The following is a 19,599-nucleotide window of genomic DNA, read 5'->3' as shown; positions in this document are numbered from 1 at the left end:
TGCTGTTAGACCAGTGGGACTCCATTGGACAAAACTAATTTCTTTCTTTCTTTCTTTCTTTCTTTTTTTATTTTTTTGTTGTTTTGTTTGTTGCTTTTTTGGTTTTATTTTTTCAAGGCAGGGTTTCTCTGTGTAGCCTTGGCTGTCTTGGACTCACTTTGTTAGACCAGGCTGGCCTCGAACTCACAGAGATCCTCTGCCTCCTTAGCACTGGGCTAAAAGGTGTGCGCCACTACGCCCGGCTCATTCATTTTTCTTCTGTGAGTGGCGTTCTACTGGAGATGGCTTCTGGTTTAGAGATGGAGATGTGTAGATTCATTTCCCTCGCAGTGCTAGGACTCCATGTTTGCCAGATTGCTTAGTTCTACCTGTAGCCGGTTCTTCCTCACAGCCTTGGCTTTTAGCCCCTTGAGTATCCTCTACTCCTTTTTGTTTCTGCTTGAAAGTCTTGTCTTCCTTTTTGGCCTGCTTTTGGGGCTGTTGCAGTTTCTGTTTTTTATTTTTTGTTTTTTGCCACCTTCACAGCCCAGTATGGCACCTGCAGCCCTTTCTCCAGACCCTGACCCTAAGCCTAATTTTAAAGCTATGTCTAGTCTTCTCGTCATAGCCAGTACTTTTACAGCTTACAATTCTGTTGGGCCTTGAACAGCTCAGGAACTCAGATGTAAAGCACCAGCAGGTCTACCCTGGCTTGGTGCCCTTGCTTTCGTTTCATGTGCCTCTCTTGTCTAGTACCTAATGACTTTGTCCCTCTTTGTTCTTATTGCTAACATTATCTGTTAGTAGATTGTTTTGCTATACATATGACTTAGAAGTCTTGGAAGCTCTTTGTTTATTTCATTTAAATAAGTAGGGACATGAAAAATGCCACGTGGAACATACAGTATGTTCTCTTATAGTTCCTCCCAAAGAATGTGACCCACACAGTGTGTGTGTGCTCTTGGGGGCCTCATAGGACTAGTGAACACTTGGCCCAGCCTGTGGAGGAGCTGTGGTGCCACGTTGTGTCAGCGATTGTCAGGCAGGTTGTTGTGCCCACCAGCCCAGGAAGTCAGGCCTTGGCCTGAGGTTGTTTTCCTTAGATCTCTCATTAGCACAATCAATGTCATGGGGATAGAGGGGGAATAAGAAATGCAAATGGAACAAATAAGCAAGTTCTGTCTTTATTTTAGTATGTGCAGTAGACCCCAGTAATACATTCTGGTGTCTCTCAATATTAGCTAATTCATTTTATGAATCCATTTCTTAGCATTCAGAGTTCTTTCAGCATTATGATGTCTTCTTTGTTACTTTTTTTTTTTTTTTAATCAAGCCACGTGTGGTGGCTCATGCCTTTAATCCCAGCACTTAGGAGGCAGAGGCAGGCGAGTTTGAGCCAGCCTGGTCTACAAAGAAAGTCCAGGACAGCCAGGGTTCTGTGTAACAGAGAAACCCTGTCTCAAAATACAAAACAAAAACAAACAACCAAAAAAAAAGAAAAATCAAACTAGGCATGGTGGCTCACAACTTTAATCCCAGTACTCAGAAAACCATGGTAGTTAGATCTCTGAATTCAAGGGGATCCTGGTTACATAGTGAGCTCCCAACCAGTCAGCAATACACTGAGATTCTGTCAAAAAGAAGAGGAGGAGAAGGAGGAGGAACAACAACTGATATATGAAACTCTTGTGAAAAAGAAATTATGGGCTAAGGGACCAAAAGTTTGGAGGGAATTTTTTAAAGGAACAATTAAGTTGCTGAATGTGGTGGCACTTGAATTTAATGCCAGCTCTCAGGAGGCAGAGGAAACTGATCTCTGTGACTTTGAGGCCAGCCTGGTCTACAGAGTTAGTTCTAGGACAGCCACAGCTACATAGTGAGGCTCTGTCTTAAAATAAAACCTTATTTTTATTATGAGGTTTTAAAGAATTATAGTGAATTAAGAATGATGATGAAATAATAAGGAAAAATCAATAAACTAAACATTTGAAGAACTTTTCACATTTGACATCTGTGTGGTCTTGGGAAAAATCTTAAATTTGACTTCAGTTTTCTTTATAAGCATGTGGGATATGAAACACAAACATGCATAAAGCGCTGTGTTAGGGGAAGTAAGTCTCGTCTGTACAGGTAAAGATCAGGGTGCCTACCATCAGATCATCTGAATTAGGCACCTTTGAAGAAGAGAGGCCTTGCCTGAGGAGACCCGTGAGCTCTGAGGGCCACAGTCCTTGTTCACAGAAGAAGATGAAGTCCGTCAGAACAGGCTAGCGCAGTGGTTCTCAACCTGTGGGTCGCGACCCTTTGGGGGTTGAGTGACCCTTTCAGAGGAGTCACATACCAATCAAATGTCTACATTTCGATTCGTAGTAGTAGCGGAATTGCAGTTATGCCGTAGCAATGAAAGTAATGTTAAGATTGGGGGTCACCACGACATGAAGAACTGTGTTAAGGGGTGGCAGTGTCAGGAAGGTTGAGAGCGTTGCCTCTTTGCATTTAGCAGATTCTCATGTGAGAACTCTGACTCACTGGGGATTACAGAGAACATAATACTGCGAGAGACGGTGGCACAGCAGTGGGGTTAGCAAGTGCACTTTAGGAGTGCCTCAGTCTTCCACAGGCCTGTGGAGACTTCCTGAGGCCTCAGCATCTGTACAGGGTCTGATTACTGAGTCACGTTTTGTTCAATGTCATTTTTATGGCAAGTGAAGTATCTCAGTATGCTAATTGGCTTAATTAGACTCAATTCAAAGTTCGTTTTTCTCAGGATATTCTTCTACCTGTTTGTACTTGTCTCGTTCATTTTGAGAATATGTGGGTTTAATTTTGATGTAGACTGAATGCTACACTTACGCTCTTGAGTGCCTCCCTGCAGATGTGGGAATGTAGCCCTACTGTGAGAACCCGCATCAAGCGCAGCCACGGAGTAGCCATGAATGCCCCTTACACCAGCTGACAGGACCAGGTGTGTGCCTTAGCGCCTCAAGGCCAGCTCTGTGCTGTGGACCTCAACTCCTAGGTCCTTAGCAATAATCCCAGCTCTGGCCAGGTCCTGCTCACCGTACCACACATGGTTGCGGCCTCGATGCTTCCCCACCCCCACTCAGCCTCACAGTTGCAGTGTCATTCTATCCAGAGAGTCCTGTTGCCATGCTCCCACTTCAGGACAGACTTCCTGGCGCTGTTGAAATGACATCCGCATCAACATTGTGACTTGAACTGCTCACCGTTCCTGTGGGAGCCAGTCCATAGCCGAATGGTCTCCCCAGACGCTCAGGGTTTCTTCCCATTGCGGACACCTGCTGCTGCTAGGATCCCAGTAAGTGCCACAGCCAGTCAGGAAGAGTTCCAGCTGCAGTCATGCCCACAAACTCACAACTCCGCAGAGACGCACCGGGAGCTTACAGTGTCCTTCCCCTCTGCTGAGACGCCACTCAGGAAACGCTGAGTAATGCTGAGGGTGCTTTAGTTCTGTGGCAGCGATTGTTCCTTGGTGGCCGATGTGAGGTACTGTTTCTGTTCCAAGTGGTGGCGTTTGAAACGCAACTCTGTTTACCTGCCTGTCGCCAGCCACCTCAAATGCCGCTCCTAAAACTGAACGCCATTCATTAAATACTAATCAGCTGGGAATTTGGACACCGCTCAGAGGTGGACAGCCCTAGTCTTTCACGGAAAAAATCTCCAACTGACAGGAGGTCTGTCAGCTCCAGTGACAGAAGGCTGTCATTGTCCCTCAGCCAAAGTGAGTCCTTTGTACCTGCTGAGTCTGTCTGGAGTCACACTTTCTCCCAGGGACCCTGAGCTGACCAGCCCTTAGATACACTCCACACATCCTGGGACTTGCTTTGGATTTTTGGATTTTTATTGTCGTGGCTGGAGAAATTTTCCAGCTTCCTCCAGGGCCTTCTGTTCTTTGGAGGCTAGCAGTTTCCTTCTGTTTTTGTGGGGCGCTGACTCATTCTCCCCAGATACTTGTGCATATGCAGTCTGCTGTAGTTCCTTGATCTCCCTTGCCAAGTGACAGGAAGGCGGTTTTGAAGTATTGGAGCTGCTTGCTGGGGTTTTATCCAGCTGCCCTTGTTTGGTATTTTGGCAACAGAGTCCTAGCCGGCATTTGTGCAGAATTCGCCCCATTGTTTCTCTTCCTGCAACTCAAGTGGAACCAGGTTAACAAATGACAGAAAATTAAATCCAGATGATTTGCAGTAAGAAATGTGTTTGAAAAAAAGAGCATTGGTCATACAGCTGCTCAGAATGAGCGGATGCAAATGGATCCATTATCTCACACCTTCCAGGGCTCAGCACTCTCAGTTCTGAGGCAGGGCAAGGCTGCGTAGCTTTTGATCTTATTTGATATTTCTGTTTTAAATTAGCAGAAGCTCACCAAAGCATAAAAGAAATTAGGTCTTCAGTGGGGCCTGCTGCATAATCACGTGTGTTTCATGGCCCCACAGAGATGGTGGTTGTATCGCACTGGCTTTGGCCTGGGAGCTGATTGTTTGCTTGTGTGTTGTTACACCAGAACCGACTGACATGCTTGTTAATTTCAGGAAATTTGCGACTTGGAGAAGATAAAGCCTGAGGCCAGGCGATACTTGGAAAAATCAATTAAAATGGGGAAAAGGAATGGTTTGCATCTTTCAGAGCAAGTGAGAAATGTGAGTTTATCTTTCTTTTTATTTTTTTATTAATAAGTTTCAGTCTTTGACAGTTTCATATATGTATAAGCTGCATTCTAACCACTCTAACATACACATACCCCTCATCTCCACCCCCCCCCCATCATTTTCTTATTGAGGAGAAAGAAATGCAACAAGAACAAACAAATAGAGAGGAGTTTTCATAGAATAACCTATCATAAAAATCCATTTATAATATGTTTCATATTTGGTGTTTTTACTTTTCTTTTTTAAAGGATTTATTTTAACCTTTAATCGTGTGTGTGTGTGTGTGTGTGTGTGTGTGTGTGTGTGTGTGTGTGCGCGCGCGCGCGCGCGCGCGCGTGCGCGCGCTGATACCCACAGGGCCTGGGCAAGAGCTCCTGGTGCCCTGGAGCTACAATTACAGAAGCAGCTGTGAGCTGCCCAGTGGGATGCTGGGAACTGAACAAGGGTCCTCTGGAAGAGCTGCATGCACTCTCAGTCACTAAGCCAGTTCTTTAGGATAGGATGCCCTGTGATTAATATATAATAATATATATAATCCCTCACAGGAAGAGAGATTAACCACTGAAAATCACAGCTCAAACACTCTCTTGTGGAGGGCGAATCAAGTCTTCCAGGTTCTGTGATAAACTCAGCTGTTTAATTAGCCTCATTCTCCTTGGACAGGAAATACAGCCCATGATTTATTTCCAGGTCATTCACATAGACTGCAAACTGGAAATAAGTTTGACAGATATCCAAACCAAATTTTAATTGGTAACTGATGTCATCCTGGCAGATAGTACGGAAGGTGGCGTGGGATGTCACATCTTTCTATCACCTGAGTGTCCTTTGATTGCTTTTTTCCTGGTTATTCTAACAGGACAGCTGATGTTACTTGCTTGACTTTTTGACTTCCTGGTCGACCCTCCACTCTTGAGTACATGAAAAGTAGTAATTGAGCTATAATTGGTTGCAGCAAACAATCTCATTTAAGCAACTTAAGACATCCTGTCAGAAAATTTTAGAGGTACAGACAGCTTTGTGTGTTTGGTCTCTGGCCACCTGACTTCCTGTTTCTCTGCTCTGTCTTCTTCAGTGTTAGTGTTTACTTAAAAAGAAAAGGAAGAAAACAGCCTACCAATCTAAATGCTGCCATTGAGACACACATTGAACTCTGTCTCCGGGTCTCGGTGCCCCACAGTAAATCCTTTGCCAAAGTCCCACTTTACTTGGTGTCAAGTAGACTTCATTATCCAACGCTTTCAGCAGAATGAGGCTGCCTTACGTTTTTCCTGTGCTCCTCTCTCATCCCCTTTTCTGGAATTGTTACAGGAGTACAGATGTGGGCTGTTGGAATCAGTCATTCCTGCAGGAAGATGCTGTGGTGACCTAGGGACACTGAGGACACAATCCTGGAATGGTCACTTTCAGGTCCTCTGAACTATGTGACTGCTCTAGAATGGGGAAGTGAGGACGAGGAATTAGGGGTGCAGCAAAGTGTGCTTAGGCACTAGTAGACAGACGGACAGACAGCAGCTGCCTCACAGAGTGTTTCTAAGAAAGGACTTCTGAGATAAGACAGAGTTTGACTTCACATAGGATTGAAACATGTTAGCTGACAGAAATGAGAAAGAAAGGGTGTTTGCATTGTTGATGTCCCGTCTGTCTGCCTTCCCTTCAGGAAATCAAATCAATGAAGAAAAGAATGAGCGAGCTGTGCATCGACTTCAACAAAAACCTCAACGAGGATGATACTTCCCTTGTATTTTCCAAGGCTGAACTTGGTAAAATTTTGTCATTTTGCTAGAATGAATTCTATCACCTCACATGTTCCAACCTAGGTTAAAATTCAAAGAATTACTTTAAAATTTGTCCAATATCACAGCTGGAGAGATGGTCACTGATTAAGAGCACCAGATGGGCTTGCCGAGGAACTAGGTTTGATTCCCAACACCCACGCGGTTAATCTTTCCTGGGAACTTACACTGGTGTTTGTTTAACAGCCTTCAAGCCTCAACAGCTTTTCTGCCTCCCATGTCTCCCACACTGTAAGCAATTCCCTTACTCTGGGGGTCTCTTCTCCCCACTTTGGCTTAATTTTGCCCGTTCTCCATTAAAATACCATCTGCACAGGTGCGCCAAAACATTTTCCTCTTTCAAATTGTCATTTCCTGAGCCACCTGGCCCATCGCAACACAACTCAAATAAGATCATATAATTATCCTACGCCCCCCCCCCCCCGAGTGTCAGTTTTCCACAGCTGATCCCTCGGGCTGCTGAAGAGAACCGTGCCACCTGAGTAAGCCAGAGATGAGTGGGAATTGACGTGTGAGGACATCTTTTTGCAGGTGCTCTTCCTGATGACTTCATTGACAGTTTAGAAAGAACAGATGACGACGGGTACAAAGTTACCTTAAAGTACCCCCACTACTTTCCCGTCATGAAGAAATGCTGTGTCCCCGAAACACGAAGGAAGATGGAGATGGCTTTTCATACACGGTGCAGACAGGTACCGTAAATGTCTTTATTTTCATCTTAACTGAAGATGTTAGGGTAAGGGTGTGTCTTGTTTGCCAGTGAAGTCAGCTCAGCGGCCGACAGTCCTGTTGGCAGGCGGACTGCATTTACTAACTCCACATACCTACAAGACTTTTAGCTTTTTCAGTTCCTGGTTGTCAGTTTCCTGGGTGTGCCACAAGCTAGACTCCTATAGTAAAACTAGGGCAGATGAAAACAAACAAGTTGCGTCCCTTTCCTGAATTGGAAGGCCAGAGCTGGTAAGGAGTCTCTCTTCCTTAACAGGTAACCACCCAGGTAGGTTCTAGAAATTACTATTACTCAGCCTGTGGGGAAGAACAGAGAGAGTACAGACCACACATCTTTAAAAACCTGTCTCAGAAAAATTATAAAAACAAAACAACAACAAGAAACAACTACAAATAGCATCCATCAGCACAGACTGTGTGGTCATCTCTAGTCACAAGGGAAACTGCGATACATAGTCTTCAGTTGTCGGGCTCCGCTCAAACAGCAAGATCTCTGCTTGCCGTGCAGTCAGCCCATCTGAGTGTCTCACTATGTAGCAGCCTAGGAAAGGAAAGACAGGTAATTAGCCCTCTCACCCCAGTCTACACCCAGAGCTAGAAGAGGAACAGAATAATCACACGGATGAACGGACGGACGATGGGAGGAAAAAAGCAAAGCCAAACCAGGTGTGGTAGTGCACAGCCTTAATCCCAGCAGACGCAGGTGGCTCCCTGTGAGGCAGAGTCCAGCCTGCTATGTATGCCAAGCTCCAAGACAACCAAGGATACATGGTAGGGCCCTATCTCAAAAAAACAAAAAAGGGGGAGGAGCAGAAACATGGTAGATTGATAGACATTTTTGAAAATCACTTGGCAAGAAGTCCTTTACCAGTTGTATTCCATGCCCCCTACATTTGTGTCCAGGGAGTTCTTTCTTGACTATTTTCCCTCATGGCCACGTCTCAGGGGACTGCTAGGCAGACTCCTACTGTTTGAAATACAAGGGTTAGGAACCAAATAGCTGCAGTATTTTGCATGTCCTTGATATAAAAACATCTCCAAAAACTTAGCTTCTCATATGTTAACCTCTAGGCAGTTAAAACAGCTGCACCCCAAAACTGCGTTTGTTCACAGGTCTTATTAACTGATTCATTTCTACATTTGTTCCTTTGGGGCCTTTTGGAAAAGGTAAGCTTTTGCAAGAAAAAAAAATAAAGAAGTAGGCAGTGTTTTCCAGTCAGGTCTCTGAAGTGACGGTGGGAGTGCAGCACAGCCGGCTTCTCCGCGGTCTGAGTCCACGGGGCATCCCCTCGTCTTCCATCACCCATCTTTGCATTCTCGCCTCATAAACTAGCAAGTGCTTTGAGCCTGTCTCTCGCCTGCAAATTTTTCTACAAGTAGCAGTTAGTGACAAAGATGATTATTTTTCCTAAGCAATTCCTCTAAGACCTAGTAACTATAGGGCATTTCTTCAAAGTTATGGCAAGCAACAGCTGCAGCAAATATTACCCATAGCATTATATATCTATACGTGTGTGTGTGTGTGTGTGTGTGTGTGTGTGTGTGTGTGTGTGTTTGCTTTCTGCTTCTATACTTTTTTCATTTTTGTTACAGCAGCATATTACCCACATCAGTACCCATGTTCCATAGGATCTTTACAGAGCCAATCAAAAGCATGGAAAGTCAAGCTATAATGTGGATTTGAGGCTAGCCTGAGCTATAAAATGAACCCTTGTAGCAGGGCGTGGTGGCTCATGCCTTTAATCTGGGAAGGCAGAAGCAGGTGGATCTTTATGAGTTTGAGGCCAGCATGGTCTGCAAAGTAAATCCAAGACAGCCAAGGCTACACAAAGAAACCTTGTCTCACGGGGGAAGGAGGGGGGGGAGGGGGGCTGCGGGGGAAGCCCTTGTCTCAAAATCAAAACAAGCTGAGACTGGCAAGTTCCTGTGAATTTCAGGCTAGCCTAGGTTACATTGTATGGCACATCTTAACACCCCCCAGATACACACACACACACACACACACACACACGAATGAAAACAGCTTTGGGGCAATGGCTTGGTGGGCAAAAAGGCACTAACTGTGCAAGCCTGATGACCCACACAAAAACAGCCGCAGAGGCACACGTGTGATCCCAGCAGTCTTACGGTGAGATGGGAGGCTGTGGCAGGAGAGTCACCTGGAAGCTCATGGACCAGCTAGCCAGGTATGCAGGGCAGCAGTAGAAACAGGAGAGACCCTGCCTCAACAGAGTGGAAGCCAGAGACTGGATTCAGAGAGTTGTCCTCAGACCGCCACATAGGTTCTTCAGTGTGCACATATTTCTTACCACATACACACAAGTAAATTATTTAAAATTTTGTATATAAATGAAAAAAAATTGGTTCATAAATAATTTGCTGACTTGATTGTTAGGATTAATAATTTCTTTGACATTATAAGAATTACTTTTCCAGGGCTGAAGAGATGTCTGAGTACTCAGGAACAGTTACTGTGGTAGCAGAGGACCCAGCTTTGGTTCTCAGCATCCACATGGTCTCTCACAACCTCAAGTTAATCCAGCACCAGGAAATCTGATGGCCCATTGGGACCCCTCAAGCACCACTCACAGATACAATGCACATAAATATGCAGGCAAAACACTCATACATAAAAATAAAATACTTTTTCTTTTTTTTGGTTTTTCGAGACAGGGTTTCTCTGTGTAGACTTGGCTGTCCAGGACTCACTTGTAGACCAGACTGACCTCGAACTCACAAAGATCCACCTGCCTCTGCCTCCCAAATTCTGGGATTAAAGGCATATGCCACCACGCCCGACTACACTTTTTTTTTAATTACTTTTTTCTTTTTTCTTTCTTTTTTTTAAGATTTATTTATTTATTGCCAGGCAGTGGTGGTGCACGCCTTTAATCCCAGCACTTGGGAGGCAGAGGCAGGTGGATCTCTGTGAGTTCAAAGCCAGCCCGGTCTACAGAGTGAGTTCCAGGACATCCAGAGCTGTTATACAGAGAAACTCTATCTCAAAAAACAGAAAACAAAAGAAACAAACAAACAAAAAACTAAAAAAGATTTACTTATGTATTATGTTTACAGTGTTCTGCCTGCATGTACACCCACACATCAGAATAGGACACAGGATCTCAATATAAATGGTTATGAGCCACCATGTGGTTGCTGGGAATTGAACTTAAGACCTTTGGAAAAATAGCCAGTGCTCCTCTCCAGCCCTACTTTTTTCTTTTAAAGTAAGTTTTTCTATGATTCTGAAGCTATCACTTGGGGTAGTGAGTTCCAGGCATGTCAGGGCTACATTTTTTGCATCTCAAAAAGAAGCAAAACGAATAGGTGTGTGTGCGTGCGTGCGTTGTTTCTGAATATTTTGGTACCAAATAGAAAATATGTTGAGGAAAAGCCTATAAAAACTGTATTAAACGTAAAATACCACAGTATGTTCTTCTATTTCTGCTATTTAAACAAATACTATAGCCTGGGTAACATAAACAGATTTATTTTTTATGATTTTGAGGGCAGGAAATTCAAGATGCTGTGTGCTTGCTTGAAAAAAGGAAAGACTTAAAAAAAAAAAAAAAAAAAAAGGAAAGACTTTTAATCACAGGGGAACAGGGCAAAAAGTGCCTAAGGTGGTTTCTTCAGCTCTCTTGTAGGCCACCGATCAGTTAGTGAAGATAGCGCTAAAAGGTCCCATCTCTTAGGACCGCACAGTACAAATTAGTTTTTAACGTACTAGAGGAGCCTTCAGACAGTAGCATGTCAATTAAGCTTATGTACGTTGTTCTGGAACCATCACCAACACCTGCTCACAGACCTTTTCACAATCTCTAACTGAAACTGCGTTCATCACAAGCTAAGTCCCCATTCGATGCTCTGCTGTCCATGTCTGTAAACTTAATGGCTGCAAGAAACTCACATGTATCTTGTGACTCAGGGTTACTTAGCATAGTGTCATAAAGGCTTACACACGGAAGCGTGTCAGAATGCCCTCCTTTTTCAAGGATGAATTATATGTCTCTGTATAGGTGTACCACATTTTCTTGATCCAGTGTTCTGTTCCTGGGCACTTATGTTGTTTCCATGGTTTTACTATTGCATGGCAGTACTTTAAACACAGGTATCTGGAGATGTCTATTGTGTGTGTGTGCTCTCGGTTCTTTTTTGTTGTTTTGTTTTGGTTCTTTTTTGTTGTTGTTGTTTTGTTTTGTTTTTGTTTCGAGACAGGGTTTCTCTGTGTAGCCCTGGCTGTCCTGGACTCACTCTGTAGACCAGGCTGGCCTTGAACCCACAGAGATCTGCCTGCCTCTGCCTCCCGAGTGCTGGGATTAAAGGCGTGCGCCACCACGCCTGGTGTATGTGGAACTAGGGCTCAGACCTCAGGCTTCATAAATGTCAGGCGAGCACTTTATTCTCAGCCCATCTCTGCATAACTTCTGAAGAATCACTGAACATTTTACATTCTCATCAACAACGCACAAGGTTCCAGTTGCTCTGCATCCTTATCATCCATTGTTTTCCATGTATGGATATAGAAAAGCAAGGCAAAGTGGTGTGGTTAAGATGGTAAACTTTATGCTGTGTATAATTTGCCACAAACACATCAGAAAATTGTAACTATGAGTATTTGAGTTGTAACTGTTATATAATTGAAAGTAGGTGAGAAATCACAGTGGTTCATGAAGCATATTTTTGCTCTGAGTTTACATTCGCCATAGTTTATGAAGAACTCACAGCTATCTCCAAAGAATAAAATGTTATAAATTATTTCAGGAATAACATACCACATTTTCAAGTTTTCTTGACGCTAAGATGGAAGCCGTGCTTGGGATGGTCTGAAACGGCCTCGCAGATGCAGGGACTGCTCTTACGGTGCTTGCCATCCTCTTGATCATTTTCTTCTGTTTTTGTTGTCTTGTTACTAGGAAAACACCGTAATTCTGCAACAGCTCCTCCCACTGCGAGCACAAGTGGCCAGACTGCTGGGCTATAACACCCATGCTGACTTTGTCCTTGAACTGAACACTGCAAAGAGCACAAGCCGTGTGTCAGCCTTCCTAGGTCAGTCCTTTATTTAGGGTCAGTTGGATGCTTTTTCTCTCCTGTACCCTGTACCATCTTACTTCATAGTGTCACCTTAACGCCAGCTTTAGCTGGGCACCATCGCGAACATCCTGGTTTCAGGAGAAGGGTATTGATTAGCTGTTACCTTCATGAACTCACAGTTCTTGTGGCTGCCTCTGTCTCATACGTTGTTGGGGCGTTGACTCTGTGCCTACTACATGACATTTGGTAGGCGTGGACTAATAGACTGTTGGCTCATTGCCTTTACTCACTTCCACTGGGTATTGGATACTATACTCTGGTGGACTTGTATGAAATAAGCGGAAGAGATGGTATAAAATGAAAGCAACATACATAAACAAAAAAAGGCACTTTACTCACCAAAGCCCATTTTTAATATAGAGTGCTTCAAAAATGCTACCTAATTACTGTAGTCACATTCATTTTAAGTCTTTTTTCATAAAACTTTTTAAAAACTAGGGTTGCCTGGGCCTAGTGGCACATGCCTTTATTCCCAGCATGCAGACAGATCTCTGTGAGTTCAAGGCCAGCCTGATCTACAATGTGAGTTCAAGGCCAGCCTGACCTACATTGTGAGTTCAAGGCCAGCCAGAGCAGCATAATGAGACCTTGACTCAGGGAGAAAACAGTAGTGACAGCTAAGGTTTCTGATACAGGATGATGGTTCAGTGAATAAAGGGCCTACTGAGCAAAAAAGAGGGCTGGAAACAAATCCCTGCAGTGCTTGTAAAAGCCAGGCAGGCAGGGGCCACCTGGAATCCCTGCGCTGGAGGCAGGGTGTCCTTAGGGCAACCACTTTAGCTAGGCTAGACAAGTAACAAGCAAGGTTCAGTTGAGAGACTCTGCTTCAATAAATAAGGTGTAGTAGAGTGACTGAGGAGATAACAAATATTAACGCACGTGCACAAATTCACCATCCCACACATGTGAACACACATGCACACAGAGGACACATAGACATGTGCCTCTGCCTCCCAAGTACTGGGATTAAAGCACACGCTACCACGCCTAGCACAAACTCTTAAAAGATATTCAGAATACTTTCCCCCCTTCAACAACATGTCAGCATATAGCTTTAATAGCCTTTTATTAGTGAATCAAGTTGCAACTGGTTATTAATGGGTTAAAATTTGAGCATGGTGGCACACACCTGTAATCCAAGCAGTTGGGGCTGACACAGGAAGATGGCATGAATTTGAGGCCAACCTGGGTTATGCAGCAAGTACCAAGTCAGAGAGTCACAGTGTGAGACCCTGGCTCAATAAACAAAAAAAAAAATAGGTTAAGAAATCAGCTTTTAGCCTAGTACTCACTCTACTATTTTTTCTCAGTAATCATGTCATGGTTTCCCTGTATATATGGTAGAACCATGTATAACTTATAAAGGGTGCTCCGTCAGTGGCATATAACTCATTAAATCCTCCAAGTCGTTTGTGCATTCATGAGCCATTTGGTATCACTGCCTTGTTTTAGGAGTGGAAGGTGGTGTGCTAAATGGGAGAGGCACAGAAACAGTAAGACAACCTCCTTCCCTGGAGCCTCTGCTTGGTGGAGAGAGCAGAGATGGGAACGGGTAACTGCTGTAAGGTCTGGTGCTGTCCAGGAGGAGGCTCAGCTTGGCTCATTCTCAGGTTGGCGGAGAACGCTCTCTGTAGTGGTGACTGCTCACGCTGAGGGTCTCCCCAGCAGCCACCGCATTAACCCAGTCCTGTAAGGTGGCACGCTCTCTGGCTGGCCGTGTGCTGCCTGTCTTCACATGGCCTCTTCAGACCTAGTGACAACTGTATTTCTCTGATCTTCCTGAGGTTTTTTTTCCTCTCTTCACAGTGTTCATTGGACAGCTGTCACCATCCCACACAGACCTTTGTACTGCCTCTAACCTGTGTCCAATACAGACCCGAGCGCATCTTTATCTTAATATAGTTAACAAATTGTGAAATGAAATGCAAAAGAGCTTACTCATTTAGTCAACTTTTTAAAAAGCAAATAATCAGAATTTGACTACAGTACGTAAATTGCAGTGACCATCAGTTTCTCCAGCTAAAACCTAAAGCTGCCTCCTCCAAACTCTCCTCCTTCAGCATGAAAGGCAAGCCAGACCCATGGTCAGCTGTGCAGAGCATTTCTAGAGGACGCTGCCTGCAGGTCGCAGGAGTTGTTGTTTTCGGAACATAGCCTTGCTGAGTTCTGGTGACAACCTTCACCATTGTTACCATTGGAAGTAAACTGTGGCTGGGTTTGGTGGTATGAAAGACAAGGGGAGAAAAGGTTACCAACTAAACCTCTCTGGAGAGAAAGCCCTGCCCCGTCCAGTGCTTTTTCCTTCTCTGCTGTTTCCCTCTGACTGATCATGTACAAAACTGGCAGGACTTGTGAATACGCTTGCTCCCAAGCATGCATCACTAACTTGGCCGTTTCCCTCACAGATGACTTAAGCCAGAAATTAAAGCCCTTGGGTGAGGCAGAACGGGAGTTTATTTTGAGCCTGAAGAAGAAGGAGTGTGAAGAGCGGGGTTTGGAATACGACGGGAAAATCAACGCATGGGACCTACATTACTACATGACACAGACAGAGGAGCTCCAGTACTCGGTGGACCAGGAGTCCCTCAAGGAGTACTTCCCCATCGAGGTGGTCACCGAGGGCTTGCTAAGCATCTACCAGGAGTTGTTGGGACTTTCATTTGAGCAAGTGGCCGATGCTCATGTGTGGAGTAAGAGCGTTTCACTTTACACTGTGAAGGATAAAAGTACTGGAGAAGTGCTGGGACAGTTCTACCTGGACCTCTATCCGAGGTACGAGATTGGCTGTTAGAAGCAGCCTGACTCCTCCCTTGCACAATCACTACATGTGATGGGTAGGTAGCGCAGGGGTTAAGAGGTAGGCTCTCGCCTGGCTGTAGTGACACATGCCTGTAATCTCAGCACTCAGGAGGCAGAGGCAGGTGGATCTCTGTGAGTCTTGAGGCCAACCTGGTCTACAGAGTGAGTTCCAGAACAGCCAGGGTTACACAGAGAAACCCTCTCTGAAAAAAGAAAAGAAAAAGGAAAAAAAAGGCCCTGAAGTTAGAATGTCCGCCTTTATACCTTGCTGCTGCTTTAGTGGAAACATGAAAGGGCACTGCTTTGTGGATTATTGTGAAGATTACATTGGTTCATAACATTCATATCAGCACATAGCTGAGTTCCCTACAAAAACAGGGTGTGTGTGTGTGTGTGTGTGTATGTGTGTGTTTTGCATGTGTCAGGCCAGAGAGGCATCTAAACTAACTCCCAGCCCATATAGTAAGTTTTGAATAAGCATTAGCTAACATCACCATCTACTGTATTTACCTTATTTAAAATTCACCCCAGAGTGTTTGTAACCTAGATAATCTGTCTTCCAGTCAGTCCCCTGTCATCTGTGACTATTCTCACCCCTCAGTCTTTCTGAGAGCCTGCACAATGTAGAAAGAGCAAAATCTTTGCTGTTAATCACATGGAGGCAAATGTTTGGCAGACAGGCTCCTTGAGAAGCTCATTCTTCAAAGCCCTCCGCAGATCACCTGTGCATAAGGACTCAATGTCCCAACCGCTTACTCATGGTGAAGTTCCAAATGTTACTGTTTGAAGTGTGTAACTCTCAACTCCATGTGTTGCATCGGACACAAACTATTTGAATCTTTTTCTCCTTAGGCTACTTTCTAAACCAACCTAACCTTTTGTGGTTACCAATCCATTTTACTTAACAAACCAAAAAGAATCACAGCACTCCCTCCCTCAGCACACTGTAGGTGAGGGATCCATTGGCCGTGGATGCTCAGAGGGAGGCTGAACTGTGATCCATTTGGTGGCATAGGTGTTCTTTAGCACCTGGGCTACCCCAGAGCTTTTTGAAAAAGCTCTGCCAGGGGAGCCAGTGAGGGCCACCAAGGCTGACAACATGAGTTTGATTCCCAAGAGCCATCGTGGAAGAAGATAACTGAGTCTTGCAAGTTACACATAAACACACACACATACACACACACACACACACACACACACACACACACGTCAGACAGTTTTATGTGAGTATTTAAGAGGGTAATCCTTTGGGCCAGCAGGATGGGTTAGTGGGTAAAAGTGCTTACACTCAGGCCTGACAAGCTGAGTTTGATCCCCAAATCCCACAAGGTGGCAGGAGAGGACTGACTCCTGAGAGGTGTGCTCTAGTCTCCACATAGGAGCCACCCACGTGCACATGTACGCACACGCACATGCATACAAATAGAATTTAAAGCAGGAAGTCTTTGAACAGTACAGTGCCCTATGCCTGTCTCCAAACACACGTCTGAGGGACAAAGTCCTCCCATCCTACCATGTCTCTGCCAACATACTTGCCTTGTTTCATATGAGAGATCTGCTCATTGCTACCAGAAATTTAGTGGAGAACACAGAGTAATCTATTGAGGATAATGACCGAGCTCATACTTGCTTTCTGCCAGTCTTTGCATAAAGGTAAAATATAGATGAATTACTTTACTTGCCTGACTCAGGAGCAATATTCAGAGTAGATTCTTTAACAGCTTGTGGGTTTTGTTTTTTGTTTTTTCTTAAGCACGTTTTTATTTTTATTCATCAAATGCTGAGATTCCCAAACAAAATCTTACGATTCTAACATAAACTGCAAAGTAAGGACTTTTAGTCTATTACTTCATAAATATAACATGAAAAGACAATTTCAGAATAAAAATAATTTTTAAATTAACTAAATTTAGTTTTTGTTTGTTTGGGATTGCTATTGTTGTTTTTGAGACAGAGTTTCTCTGTGTAGCCCTGGCTGCCCTTAAGCTCACTTTGCAGACCAGGCTGGCCTTGAACTCCCAGAGATCTTCCTGCCTCTGCCTCCTGAGTGCTGGGTTTAAAGGTTTATTCTTAAAAAGGAAAAGACCTGGGCTGGACAGGCACTCAGCAGTTGAGAGCACTGGCTACTCTTACTGAGGACCCACCTCCCTCCCATATGGTTGCTCTATAATTTCAGTCTCCAGGGTTCCAACAGCCTTTACTGTACACATGTAGTTTACAGACATACACACAGGTAAACACTCATAAAATAAAAATAAAATCTCCAAAAGAAAAAAGAACAGGGCCTAGAGAGATGGCAGAGGGGTTAAGCACACTTGATACTCTTCCAGAGGACAAGAGTTCACTTCCCAGCGCCCACATCAGGTAGCTCACAGCTACCTGTAATTCCAGGTCTCGGAGACGTGTCCCCTTCTGGCCCCCACAGGCACCTGCACACGTGGCATGCACGTACCACAACCAAAAACATAAATAATAAAAACAATTTAAAGATGAATTATAAGTAAAAAGCAAAGAGGATTAAAGCCTCTCTGAGATTTTGAAAATTCGAAAAAGTCTTTAATTTTCAGATAAAAAAACAAAGAACTCCTCCTACGAAGGGCCCAGATCTTTTATTTTTAAGATTTTTAAATTTTATTTATGCCAGGCGCGGTGGCATAACTGTTGAGCCATCTCTCCAGCCCTGTGCTGGGTTTTTGATGTGGGATATTGGTTCATTTAGTAGTCAGGAGGGTTCCGGAGCCTCCACTGCCTTGATTAACCTCTCCATGCTGAGGACTTCCCCATGTTCTAGATTCTCACTACATCTCTGTGCTCTTCTCCAGAGCGGGTCTTTATCCATGCTCTCTAGAAGCAACGGGCCGCCATGCTTCCTCACCGGCTGCTTACGAGCCTAGTTGGGGGTGGGAAATCTCTGTTGTTGTGATCCAGCACCAGTCTCTCCTTCGTTGTTTCGCGTTTTGGTCCATCTTCTTTTCCTGAGACAGGGTGTCACTAAATACCACGGTCTGAAATCAAGCTCCTGGATACCTGAGGTCACTGGTGTGTACCAGCACACCTGGCCAGCATACCAGAGTAGCCTCTGTGTCCTGTGCTCAGAAACGGGGCCTGGTCCTGCCTCACCTACAGCTGTTGGTCTGAGCACATGGTGTATTCCTTCTTGGACGCTGTTAAGGTCTGTAGGAGACAAATGAAAAAGCATCTAAGTGGTGCTTCGTAGCCTTTCTCCCACCGATGCTGTCCTGGGGGTGTCTGGCCATCCCCATCCTTCTGTGTCATGTCTGATACTGCACGTGATGCTGCTTTTCCCTTGCGTGCAGCCCCGTGCCTCCATGTTTTGTCCAGCCCAGCACCAAACGTTAACAGTTTAACAGTGGCTGAAGTGTCCTCTTGCTATGGAGCCTAGAGGCTGCCCCATTGGTGCAGGGCGTGTTTCCCCTCCTCGCTCTGTGGAAGCGCCTGTGTGGATTGTAGGTTTGTTGGCTGCCTTTCCACAGCAGTTCTGTGGTGACTCCAGAAAAGCTGGGATCTCACTGCTGTGGTCTCAAGAGTCCCTGTCCAACTTTATGCATCTGAATAGGAACCAGTTTTTGTATTGTTGTTTTTTTGTTTTGTTTTGTTTTTCTTTTCCTTTGAATGGCGTCCATGGGGGCGGGGGAAGACACAGGGGACCAGGAACGTGTCTTCTGGTGTCAAGTATGACTTAATGCCTGGAAGACGCCCTAACATGTTTTTGCTAAAGAAGTGTCCATTTCACAGTTCTGTGTGTTCCTGTCTCCCAGGGAAGGAAAATACAATCATGCAGCCTGCTTTGGCCTCCAGCCAGGCTGCCTTCTCCCCGATGGCAGCCGGATGATGTCTGTGGCCGCCCTGGTGGTCAACTTCTCGCAGCCTGTAGCAGGCCGACCCTCTCTGCTGAGACACGACGAGGTGCGGACATACTTCCATGAGTTCGGTCACGTCATGCATCAGATTTGCGCACAGGTGAGCAGGGGTTTTTCCACAGCAAACCCACCAGTTGCTTCCAGTTGTACATTGTCAGCTTGCGGAGAAACAACAGTGGCTTTCTGCTACCTTGAACCTTTATTCCTTTTCTACTGCTGAGTAGCCTCAAATTAAAATCACAAGTAATACAGCCATGCAGAGCTAGGTGTGGTAGCATGCTAAATGTAAACCTACACTTGGTAAAGAGGCAGAAAGATCAGGAGTTCAAGACCAGCCTTGGTTACATAGCAAGTTCAAGGCTACCTTGGGCTACTTGAGAGCTTACCAAAAACTAAATGACTGCATACAGGATGTCTCCATGAAAAAGATACTTGCAATAGATTGAAAGGGATTTCTTTAGGGCCAAAATTGAAAAGTGATCGTTGCATGTGTGTGATGTGTATGTGTTCGCGTGTGTTGAGGCCAGAGGTCAGCATCTACTGTTCTTCATAAGCTGTCCACCTTGTTTTGTCTCACTGAAACCTGGGACTCACTGGTCATGTTCGGCACACTAAGGAGCAACCCCCAGAGACCAGCCCAAGCATACACTA

The 19,599-nt window shown here is 44.8% G+C and overlaps 1 protein-coding gene across 3 annotated transcripts in view; it reads left to right on the top strand.

Annotated features, from left to right (window-relative positions):
- Positions 1-19,599, top strand: part of Nln (neurolysin) — a 48,742-nt gene that overhangs the window by 5,069 nt on the left and 24,074 nt on the right. For all 3 annotated transcript variants that reach the window (XM_051172345.1, XM_051172343.1, XM_051172344.1), the window contains exons 3-8: positions 4,530-4,637; positions 6,307-6,409; positions 6,974-7,134; positions 12,088-12,223; positions 14,674-15,040; positions 18,847-19,048. In XM_051172345.1, the coding sequence (XP_051028302.1) occupies positions 4,530-4,637; positions 6,307-6,409; positions 6,974-7,134; positions 12,088-12,223; positions 14,674-15,040; positions 18,847-19,048 (1,077 nt within the window). The remainder of the gene's footprint in view (positions 1-4,529; positions 4,638-6,306; positions 6,410-6,973; positions 7,135-12,087; positions 12,224-14,673; positions 15,041-18,846; positions 19,049-19,599) is intronic.

The sequence above is a fragment of the Acomys russatus genome, chromosome 30 (assembly GCF_903995435.1).
Source record: "Acomys russatus chromosome 30, mAcoRus1.1, whole genome shotgun sequence".
NCBI classification, from domain to species: Eukaryota; Metazoa; Chordata; class Mammalia; order Rodentia; family Muridae; genus Acomys; species Acomys russatus.
This window is presented reverse-complemented; position numbering and strand designations above follow the sequence as displayed.